Consider the following 12,077-nt stretch of genomic DNA (forward strand, 5'->3'; position numbering starts at 1 on the left):
GTGAAGAAGGTGAAGGATTAAGTACAGATGGGTGGTTACAGAACAGTCACAGGGTTGTAAAGTACAGCACAGAGAATACAGTCAATAACAAAATAATAACTATGTGTGGTGCCAGATAGGTGTGAGATTTACTGGGATGATCACTTAGGAAGTTATTCTGATACAGTGATTAAGTGATTTATACAATGTCTAATCACTGCGGTGCACACCTGAAGCTAATATAATAATGTATGTCAACTATAATCAAAAAATAAAAATGAAAGCCCTGGCTGGTGTAGCTCAGTGGATTGAGCACGGGCCTGCGAACCAGACGATTACGGTTCGATTCCCAGTCAGGGCACATGCCTGGGTTGTAGGCCAGTTCCCAGCAGGGGCAAGTTCCCAGCAGGGGATGCATGAGAAGCAACCATACATTGATCTTTCTCTTCCTCTCTCATTCCCTTCGCCTCTAAAGATAAATAAATAAAATATTTAAAAAAAAAAAAAATAAAAATAAAAATAAAAATAAAAATAAAAATAAAAATGAGCCCTGGCTGGTGTAGCTCAGTGGATTGAGCGTGGGCCTGCGAACCAGATGATTGCGGTTCGATTCCCAGTCAGGGCACATGCCTGGGTTGCAGGCCGGTTCCCTGCAGGCCAACTCCCAGCAGGGGATGCACAAAAGGCAACCATACATTGATGTTTCTCTCCCTCTCTCCTTCCCCTCTAAAGATAAATAAATAAATAAATAAATAAATAAATAAAAATGATTTTTTAAATAAAGAGGGAAAAAAGAAAGTAAAGAAAAGCTAATTGCACCCAGGTCTGAAAGCACAGTGTTTCCAAGGGGACAGTCCTTGATTACGGAATACCATGCATTCACTACAGTCACAAATCCTTTGGTGAAATGCCAGAAAACCCAACAGCCACTCGGATGCAGAGGCCCGCGGCACCCTCACCTCAGTGTGCCTCTCTGCACAGCCAGCTCCAGCAGGATGGCCAGGGCCAGGTGCTGGTCCTGCAGGGGGACGCTGCCCGGCCCTTTGGGAGCTGGAGTTCCATGAACATCCCTGAAATGACAGCAGATCAGGAACAAAGTCAGAGCTCAGAGACAGCGTGCTAACAGTAATGCTAGGGTGTTAAGTACATTCTCTCCCAGGGAGAAGTATATTTTTAATATCTAGACTCTAGTTTCTGAGGCTTGCTACTAAAATAGTATCGGAGATTTTAAAGTGTGAGATGAACTGGTAGGCATGTAACTGAAATAAAAGTAGTAATTCGGATGATCACATCAAAAGACATATTCCAAGTTCCCGTAGTGCAAAATTATTTACATCATTAGCATGAGTAGAAAAATGTTTAGATCAGTTTCCTGTTTCACCAACATGTAAAAAGCTATTAGACTGTCAACATTTCCCTACAGAAATGGAGAAGGATCAATTTCCAAAACCACCTGAAAAGTCCATAGGCAACATGTCTATGCTTATTTTTATCTGTGATCAAAGAAGCAATTTTAGCCCTGGCCGGTGTAGCTCAGTGGATTGAGCGGGGGCCTGTGAACCAAACAACCACGGTTCCATTCCCAGTCAGGGCACATGCTTAGGTCACATGCCTAGGTTTCGGGCCAGGTCCCCAGCAGGGGGCGCAGGAGAGGCAACCACACAGTGATGTTTCTCTCCCTCTCTTCTCCCTTCCCCTCTCTAACAAATAAATAAAAATCTTACAAAAAAAAAAAAAGTGCAGACTGTTATAGAACAGTCTCGGGGATGTAAAGCACCACCCAGGGAATACACTCAGAAAGACTGTAATAAAACCAGGTGGGTGCTCAACATATGCTAAGTTATACAGAAATGTCCAAACACGGGGCTGTACACCTGAAACTGACAAAATATTCTACATCAGCTGTAACGGAAGAATAAAATAAAAACAGCAAGGGGCTGGGAAGCTGGAGCGCCCCACAGTGGGCACACGGCGCAGGAAGGTGTGCGGAGAGGGCACTCACCCGGTCACCACAGCCCGGAGGAAGCGGGTGGCTCTCTCTACCACCTCCAGCCACACAGAGGACACGGCGCTCTCGTCGAAGAGTGAGGCCTCGGGCAGCGCTCTCAGGGCGTCCAGGGATTCCTGCAACAGCTCGCTGCAGAGGTCTGCGTCCTCGCCTGGACACACACATGGGTCAGTGGAGGCCGCCCCCACCTGGGCACCACCAACAAGCCACGCTGTCCCCACCTGTCGCAGGCGAGGTGCCCCTCCCAGCCCGGGGCCCGAAAGGACACCCATGTTCCCACTGTCCCATTTGCTACCCTCACTTTCCCCTCCCTGAGCTACTGTAAGGGGTCAAGAGACTAAAATGGAGGAAAGTAGTCCCCCATGTCAATTCTGTAAGACTCTGGTGTCAGGACGTCTAACTTTTGCTCTCCTAGAAAATAAACCAGCCCCGAGGCCCTGCAGCGGTTTTTATAGTTTTTTCCTTTTGATTGAACGGACTGGGGCGACTCCGCTGAACAAAATTATACAGGGTCCTCGTGCACGATTCCACAACACGCCATCTGTATACTGTGCTGAGTGTTTGCCACCCCTGGCAAGTCTTGCACTTTTTCTTCAGAAGCGCAACTCTGAAAAGTCTGACTCTGAGGCCTGTCATGTTCGATCAAGACAAAGGCACATGCCGCCATCGGCCCCAGGGCCCGAGGTGGCAGCAGTGAGGAGGTGCAGCCTCCCAGGCATCAGACCCACCCACCAGGCGCACGTACCTGAGCGCCAGGCCCGCCGCAGGAACGCAAAGGCGAAGGACAGCGCAGCTCGGGATCCCACTCGGGCCAGGCCCTCCACACCCTTGCCTGGGGGCCGGGAACTGAGGGGACACACATAGCGGGTGGTGGCAGGTCTCAGTCAGAGGAAAGTGCCCAGCAGATCAAAGGCATCATCAATGCATTCCCATCAAGATAGGGTCACAGGGGTTTCTTTAGGGGCAAGGTCACAAGGGATTTTAGCTTTGTTTTTTAGAAACTTTTATCTAACACACTTTGTAAAGGAAAAGTATCCTCTTCAAGGAAAAAAAAATTCAAAAAGGATTTTAAATGACTTGCAAAACTGCTCAAGAAAAAAGGCTCAGGGAGCTGAGGTTATTCGATGGGGGGAGGGGAGAATGATAAACAGATTCACGCAGAAATGGGGCATTAACCCTTCTACAGCAATCCTGACTGGTGTAGCACAGTGGATTGAGTGTGTGCCTCCAAACCGAAGAATTAGTGGTTCAATTCCCAGTCAGGGCACATGCCTGGATTGTGGGCCAGGTCCCCAAGAGTGGGGGCACACAAGAGGTAACTACACATTAATTTTTCTTTCCCTCTCCCCTTCCCTTTCCCTGCTTTGGGCCCATCCCGCATTGGCTGGGTGACTGCTGGGATGAGAGGCCCAGGTCGGTGACCCACTCCCAAACTCAGTACTTATCATTCCCATGTATCTCTGTAGACTTTTTACTACTCATATATGTGAACTTATTTAACAAGACTGGCTTCATTTGCATATTTTAAATAGTTATACAAACGGCTTCTTGCATTTTTTTTCTACAGCTTTGCAGGTGGCTTCCACTAACGGGGTGAAGAGCAGAAGGATTCTCGGTACTATTTCTAACAAGTGCCTATGAATCCACAATGATCTCAAATAAATTCTTTATCATTTTCAGAATTTCCCCTGTTCAATGAGAAATAGATTTCAATTAGCCCATCAACCCTCATGCGGCAACGGAGAGCAGTCAGGCACTCAGCCACCTCTGCTCCCTGGGGAACTCGGTCTCACTCACACGCAGAGCACTTCAAGACCTTCAGACTCTGCCACGCATGTGCGCCCGCCCTCTGGGGTCGAGGCCACCTCAGACGGCCGCCCCTGTGCAGTCAAGTAGGAGGGGACAAAGACAGAGCCTGGTGCTATCACGCAGCCAGGAATCCTCCCTGTCACGTAGTTTAATTTATCCTAAAAGTACTACTCAAATATATGACATAGAATGGGATTTCAACTGAAAAACAAGGCAATACGCTACACTTAGCACATCTTTTCTCTCTGGGAGGCAAAATAATAAGGTTTTCTTCCCCAGCTTTTTTCTGCCTCCTGGTCTTCCCACATGCTCTTAAGGGAATAAAAGCCGATATTACAATCAAATAAAAACAACTTGACTAACTATATAAAGTATGAATTCTATCCTGAAATCTTTTTTGTCTAGCTTTCCGGGAACAGCTTTATATTGGAAAAATACACTTTTACACAATCCATAAGTTCTAATGGCTGTTAGTGCCTGAAAGAAAAGCTGCTGATGTGTGCACCAATATAGTAAAAATCATACTCCTGAAGGCAGCTCCCGCAAAAAATTGTCAGATGAAGAAGAAAATGAAGCATCTAAATGAGTTAAGCAGAAAATATTACAATCTGACTGTCCCCTATCCAGTAGCATAATAAAAGAAAATGAATATTGCATTCAGATTCCATTCTCAAATCCACACATGCCCTCAGGCATCTGTGCGGCAGAAACAGTCAATGACAGAAAAGGGTGTGTGAACAATGGCACCAGTTCTACAAACAGCCTGTCATTATAGGAGCGAATGGGCAAAGCCACTGTGCAAGTGACATGAAACATTCAAACAGGGAATGGAAGCATAAAACTTCATAAAGATGAGCCCTGGCTGGTGTGGCTCAGTGGATTGAGCGCCAACCTGCAAACCAAAGGGTTACCAGTTCAATTCCCAGTCAGGGCACATGCCTAGGTTGCAGGCCAGGTCCCCAGTAGCGGGGCTGCGAGAGGCAACCACACATTGATGTTTCTCTCCCTCTCTTTCTACCTCCCTTCCCCTCTTTCTAAAAGTAAATTAAAATCTTTAAAATAAAAATTAAAAAACTTCATAAAGATGGAAAGGAAGCTCTATAAAAAGCCTCAACTGACTTTCCTGCACAAAACAGCCAGGACTTTCCACGTAGCTGGTACCAGAATTCCTTCTTCATTTTCTAGTTACCTTTTCTTGTCTGCAGGAGGCATAGAAACGCTGCTGCTTTTCCACTTCACTTTAACGTTCTCCTGGAAAACGGTCCTATTCAAGGCAATGAAATACCGCTCCAGGATGACCAGCCGCTGCTTGAGCCTCAGGGCTGAGAGGGTGGTGGTAGCTGACCGGATGGCCAGGGCCTGCTGCTCCTTGACCAGTACAGAAAGGCATTCCTTCAGTTCATTCACGTCTGGAAAAATAAGACAATGTCCAGCCTCTCATTACTGGGGGCCTCGTCTGTTGTATTGTTAGTAAGATGGGTAATAATAATAGGTGACACCCGAGTGCCCCACATGTGGCAAAATGGGTTTTAAGCACTTGACACACACCAGGTCATCTTTGCAGCCACCATCAAGGGGCAGAACTGCGTGTGCAATTTTATGGGGGAGGAAACTAAGGCACAGAGAACTTGCCGAGGTCACCCAGATGAGGACACATGGGAGAGACCACTCTTGGCCACCGTGGTATACTGGCTCTCAGTAAACACTGTATGAAAGTTTTTACCACACAATTATGAAGTTCATAGTTATCAGCAGCACATTCCCTAGACACAGAGAAAAACTCTATCCATTATTCTCACGTTATGAAACCAAATTCGAACTAAAACACGGTCTCAATAAAATTGCTCAGCATAAAGACGCGTGGATGGTGATACATTGGGATAGTTCAGAAGAAGATAAAGTAACTACTGAGAAATATGTGGTGCGCGAGTTCTCTCGACTGCACATGTCTGAAATGTCCTCAATGAGGGGATTTTTAAGAACCCGGAAGGCAACTACATAAACGGAAATGATTCAAGGACCCTGATCTTCCCAGGGAGCCTTAGGCGGCCTCACGTCCAGCAGTAAACTGGCCGCCTGCCACCACCTGGCGGAGCGAGCAGGGCTGTCCTGCGCCTGCGCCGTCACTCCGGTTTGCGGGCGCCCAACCAGCGTATCAGCAGCGGGGCAGCCTCAGACCTTGAGGGGCCACAGCCACACTCACGAGGCCTTCCCTTGTCTCGACACCCAGCACCCGATCGAGCTTCCCCCACGGGAGAGCAGGAGCTCCCAAAGGCACGAAAGGGACACACCTCACCCCGACCCCGGCGCGCCAGGGGCGGAGCCTCCCGCCCCACCCACAGGCGAGGTAACGGAGGGGCTGGTCCAGGACCCGGGCTGGTGCTAGGTCTGGAAAGCTCCAGCTAAGACGGCTAACAGTTCCAGAAAACTACATAACGGCACAATAAATTCTACTCTGGGCTCCTGATGAGGAAGGACGAAGGTTTACACAAGAAGCACCAGCCCTGCTGCTCACAGGTACCCTCCGTGCGTCATCCTCGGGCCAGTACGGAGAGGTGTTCAAGCCCCCACGGACACATGTGACCTTGACTGAGACGGCCAGTGTGCTTCCCGGGTAGAATTTCTGCCAGAAGCCAGGTGGAGGAAAAGCTCTGCCTTCCTGAAGAGGCACAACGTTTTCTCCTTTTAAGTAATCATGTCTCTTCCCTGCCTGGCTGAAAAGCCCAGACACAGCCCTGAGGCTCACAGACAGCACCCATGCTTCGGGAAGTTTTAGAACTGAAAAATGTAATAACTGAAAATAAAACTGAATGGGCTGAACAGTAGCATTAAAAAAAAATACTCCTTGCTTGGTGCCACTCAGTAGCTCAGTGGGTTGTGCATGAGCCTGTGAACCAAAGGGACGCTGGTTCAGTTCCTAGTCAGGACACATGCCAGGGTTGCAGGCCAGGTGCCCAGGAGGGGGCCCTCCAGAGGCAACCACACATTGATGCTTCCCTCCCTCTCTTTCTCCTTCGCTTCCCTCCCCTCTCTCTAAAAATAAATTTTTTAAAAAAATCTTTTTTAAAATAAGAAGGATCAGTGAACTAGAAGAACCAAGCTGCCCAATCTGAATAACAAAGAGAAAGTACACTGGGAAAGGGGGGTGGAAAACAAGTGAAAAAACAGGCCACAGGGGTTCAACAGCAGATTCAAGGATGTAGAAAAATGGACCAGTGAACTTGAAGATGGAGCAACAGAATTCATGCAATCAGAGCACCAAAATGAAAAAACAAATGTGAAGACAGATTAAGGAACTTATTGGACACCAAGCATACCAACATCATATTACAGGGGTCCCAGATGGCGACGGGGACGGGGTGGGGGGGGAGGGAGAGAGAGAGAGAAAGAGCAGAAAATTTATTTGAAGTAAAAAGGGAAGAAAATATACACCAAGATCCATGAAGCCCAGAGACTGATTTCAAAATAAGAGGAGCCCAAAGAGACTCACACCAAAACTCATTATAATCAAAATGTCAAAAGTTAACAAGTCCTGCCTGGTGTGGGTCAGTGGATTGAGAGCCAGACTGCGAAGCAGAGGGTCACCAGTTCAATTCCCAGTCTGGGCATATGCATGGGTTGTGGGCAAGTTCCCCAGTACGGGGCAAGTGAGAGGCAACCACACATTGATGTTTCTCTCCCTCTCTTTCTCCCTCCCTTCCCCTCTCTCTAAAAATAAATAAAATCTTTTTTAAAAAAAAGAAACCTATTTAAAAAACAAAATGAACAACAAGAATAGAATCTTAAAATCAGCAAGAGAAAAACAACTTCTTACATACAACAGAATTTCCATAAAACTATCAGCAGATTTTTCAGCAGAAACTATGCAGGCCAGAGGGTAATAGGACAATACATTCAAAGTGCTGAAGGAAAAACCCAACCAAAAATACACTACCCAACAAAGTTACCATGCAAAATTGAAAGAGAGATGGTTTTCCTTTTTAAGATTTTATTTATTTATTTTTAGAGAGAGGGGAAGGAAGAAAGGAAACAAGAAAAATATCAATGTGTGGTTGCCTCTCACGTGCCCCTCACTGGGGACCTGGCCAGAAACCCAGGCATGTGACCTGACCAGGAATCAAACTGGCACCCCTTTGGTTCACAGGCCAGCATTCAATCCAATGAGCCACACCAGCCAGGGTGGAGAGATGGTTTTCTAGACAAACAAAAACTAAAGGAGTTCATCACAACTTAAAAGGACTTACAAGAAATGTTAAAGGGACTTTGTTAAGCTGAAAAGAAAGGAAACTAATTAGTAACAGAAAACATACGGGGTCCATCAGAAGTAACGGCTGCTTGAGTGTGGTTGGTAGGGTAATAATACGGGTATAATAATGCATACTTTTAATTTGAACATTTCACCTAAAATGTCCCATGGTGTGCTTGAGCGTGATATTGTTAAGTTACAGAATTACATGCTTATGTGTGGGAGGAACTCCATCCAGCAATATTCTCCTGTCCGCCGCAGATGAGAAATAAATCGTCCTGAACACAATCTTGCTGTTCCAGTGGGAAAGGGATGGTGACTCCTCCAGTGGGGAATGCCCGTAGCCCTTCTCCCAAATGGGTTTTATTGGGAATGGTGTGTGTAGGTGCACACATGCACAGCTCATCAATCCATGTCAAAAGGCTACAGTCATATAAAAACAGGCATTATCTATGGATGACAATGGAAGGAACACAGAGATCTGTCACAGGTTAGGGTCTGTGAGTCATGCTGATGCCAGAGGGTCTTTAAGACGAGTATCATGAGGTAAGGAGTTTACCCCTTATGCCTTGAACTTAAACATCCAGTTTATATCAACAGAGCCATACAAAGCAAAGCAGAGCAGGCTTCAAAGGACACAATATATGTTTCAGGCCTGATTCCCATGGGAACCCTGGTGTTAGAGGTGGGTTATGGCCACCTGCATTACCTGGTTTTCCAGGGAGACTTATTAGCCCCTCTCAGAGCCTGCTCTCTCGGGGCTACAATCTCCAAAACCGCACAGAGTGGTCCCCAGCACTTATGATTTTGTAATAGAAGATTTCGTAATAAAAAAGGGACACTGCTTGTGCTGGACTCGATATAAAAGTAAAAATAAAAATAAAAGGTAAACATATACTAAAGGCAGTGGGTTAATGACATACAAAGCTAATACAAAACTTAAAAAGCAAAGGAAGTAAAAAATAACTACAATAATGAACAGAAACACAAAATATAAAAATATGAGTTATGACATTGAAAACATAAAATGCATGGGGAGAGTAAAAATATACAGCTTTAAAATGCAGTCAAACTTATGTAGTTATCAACTTCAAATGGACTTTCATACACATAAGACTCATGGCAACCACAAAGCAAAAACATGCAGTAGATACAAAGGTAATGAGAGAAGACTCTAAACATACTACTAGAGAAAGTCATCAAACCTCAAAGGAAGAGAGAGCAAGAGAGAACAGAGAACTACCAAATAGCTGGAACCCAACAGAAATGGCAATAAGGGCATGCCTGTAAATAACTACTTTAAATGTAAACAAACTGAATTCTCCAATCAAAAGACATATAGCTGAATAAAAATAAGAGCCATCTATATGCCACCTAAGAGAGACTCACCTGTAACTAAGGGAACACACAGATGGAGAGTGAAATGATGGAAAAAGATAGCCCACGCCAACAGATACCAAAAGAAAGCGGGTAGCTATATTTAAATGAAATAGGTCTTAAAACAAAGACTGCAATAAAAGGCAGGGAAGGGCATTACACAATGACAAAGAGCTCACCCTAACAAGAGAATGTAACATTTATGAACACACAGGAGTGACTAAATGGATAAAGCAAATATTAACAGCCTTAAAAAAAAGAAATGGCAACAACTTTTAAAAATACTATAGACTACCCTAGCTGGTGTGGCTCAGTGGATTGAGTGCCGGCCTGAGAACCAAAGGATCACAGGTTCAATTTCCAGTTAGGGCACATGCCTGGGTTGCAGGTCAGGTCCCCAGTAGGGGGTACATGACAGGCAACGAAACAGTGATGTCTCTCTACCTCCCTCCCTCCCTCTCCTCCCCTCTGTCTAAAACTAAATAAATAAATTTAAAATATATATATATATTAAAGATTTTATTTATTTATCTTTTAGAGGGGAAGGGAAGGAGAGAGAAATATCAATGTATGGTTGCCTCTGGTGTGTCCCCTGCCAGGAACTGGCCTGCAACCCAGGCATGTGCCCTGACTGGGAATCGAACTGCGATCGTCTGGTTCGCAGGCCCGCGCTCAATCCACTGAGCTACACCAGCCAGGGCTAAAATATTTTTAAAAAGTTAAAAAAATAAAAGACAGAAATGGGCAAGAGTATATTAATAATAGGGGATGTTAATACATCACCTATATCACCCAGCTATAAAAGGAAGCATCAACCTTAAATGCCTTTATAGGCAATGTGCACTTAAGCTACACTAAATTCTTTTTAAAATATTTTTCTTTCTTTAATAATAAATTAACCTTAGCTTACTATACTTTTACTTTATAAACTTAATTTTTCCACTCTTTTAAAGATTTTATTTATTTATTTTTAGAGAGAGTGGAAGGGAGGGAGAGAGGGAAAGAAACAGCAATGTGTGGTTGCCTCTCACATGCCCCCTACTGGGGACCTGGCCCCCAACTCAGGCATGTGCCCTGACTGGGAATCAAATCAGCAACCCTCTGGTTTGCAGGCTGGCACTCAATCCACTGAGCCACACCAGCCAGGGCAGGTAAATATGTATAGTAAATACATCAACCAGTAACATAGTCAATCATCATCATCAAGTGTGAGGAACATATAATTGTACATGCTATGCTCTTACCCAACTAGCAGCATAGTACGTGTGTCACACCAGCAGCGCCACAAACATGTGACTAGCGGGCTGCACCACAACGAGACTGCACCTACATCTTCAGGCGATTGGAAGTTTGCAGCTCCATTATACTCTTATGGGATCTCTGTTACACATGTGGTCCATCACTTACCAAAACATTGTTATGCCACGCATGACTGTGTAAGATAAAGGACTGGTATCCAAAATATGTAAAGAATTCACGACACTTGCCCTGACTTGTGTGGCTCAGTTGGTTGCGCGTCATCCAGCAAAGTGAGAGGTCACCAGTTTAATTCCCAGTCAGGAATACATTCCTGGGTTGTAGTTTCAGTTCCCAGTCAGGGCTCATAATGGAGGCAATGCATCAATCTCTCCCTCCTTTTTCTCCCTCCCTTCCCCTCTCTCAAAAATAAATTATTAACAACTCAAAAAAAACTTGCAAAACACAAAGTAAAAAATACATATGTAATATTTATCTCAATGATAAATAAGCCCATGAAAAAAGGAACACCATCATGAGCCACAGGAAACTGCAAATTAGAACCACAATGAGAGCCCTGGCTGGTGTAGAACAGTGGACTGAGTGGGGGCTGCAGACCAAAGGGTCACCAGTTCAATTCCCAGGCAGGAAACATCCCTGGGTTGCGGGCCAGGTCCCCAGTGGGGGCCATGTGAAAGGCAACCACACACTGATGTTTCTTTCCCTCTTTCTCCCTCCCTCCCCTCTCTCTAAAAATAAAATAAATAAAACCGTAATAAAATGCAATGTAAAAGCCATAATGAGAGATCACCACACACCTGTGAGAATAGCTAAAATTCAAAAAAAAAATAGTCGACACCACCAATTGCCGGTGAGGATGCAGGTGAGCTGGGTTGCTCCAACATTGCTGGCAAGGATTAAAACAGTACAGCCACTGTGGGAAAGTCTGCCCGGCCCACAAAAAGGTAGCACAGAATCACCACATGATCCAGCGATTCCACTCCCAGGCATGTACTCCCAGGTATATACACACAGACTGAAAGCAGAGACTAGCACTTGGCCCAGCCATGCTCAAAGCATTATTCAGAACGGCCACAAGGGGGCAGCAACCCAAATGCCTACCCATGGATGAAGGGTAAGTAAAATGTGGTCTGTACAGAGTGGAATATTACTCTGCCTTACAAAGGAAGGGAATTCTGACAACGGGGCTGAACCCCGAAGACACTGTGCTAAATAACAGAAGAAGCCAATCGCAAAAGTACAAATACTATACCATTCCGCAATTTACATAGGTAACTAGACCGTCAAAACCCTAAGGATGGAAGTAGAATTTCGGTTTCTAGGGGCCGGGGCAGAGAACAAAGTGGAGTTATAGTCCAATGAGGACAGAGTTTCTGTTTTGTGAGATGAAAAGATTCTGGA

The 12,077-nt window shown here is 45.3% G+C and overlaps 1 protein-coding gene across 1 annotated transcript in view; it reads right to left on the minus strand.

The window, feature by feature from the left end:
* HERC2 (HECT and RLD domain containing E3 ubiquitin protein ligase 2) overlaps window positions 1-12,077 on the minus strand; it is a 188,325-nt gene that overhangs the window by 143,428 nt on the left and 32,820 nt on the right. The window contains exons 5-8 of the mRNA XM_037053813.1: window positions 4,986-5,205; window positions 2,733-2,833; window positions 1,982-2,138; window positions 939-1,049 (exon numbers count right to left, since the gene is read on the minus strand). Coding sequence (XP_036909708.1) covers window positions 939-1,049; window positions 1,982-2,138; window positions 2,733-2,833; window positions 4,986-5,205 — 589 coding nt within the window. The remainder of the gene's footprint in view (window positions 1-938; window positions 1,050-1,981; window positions 2,139-2,732; window positions 2,834-4,985; window positions 5,206-12,077) is intronic.

This window comes from Sturnira hondurensis, unplaced genomic scaffold (genome assembly GCF_014824575.4).
Source record: "Sturnira hondurensis isolate 20B ecotype Veracruz unplaced genomic scaffold, ASM1482457v3 Scaffold0007865, whole genome shotgun sequence".
Classification (NCBI taxonomy): Eukaryota; Metazoa; Chordata; class Mammalia; order Chiroptera; family Phyllostomidae; genus Sturnira; species Sturnira hondurensis.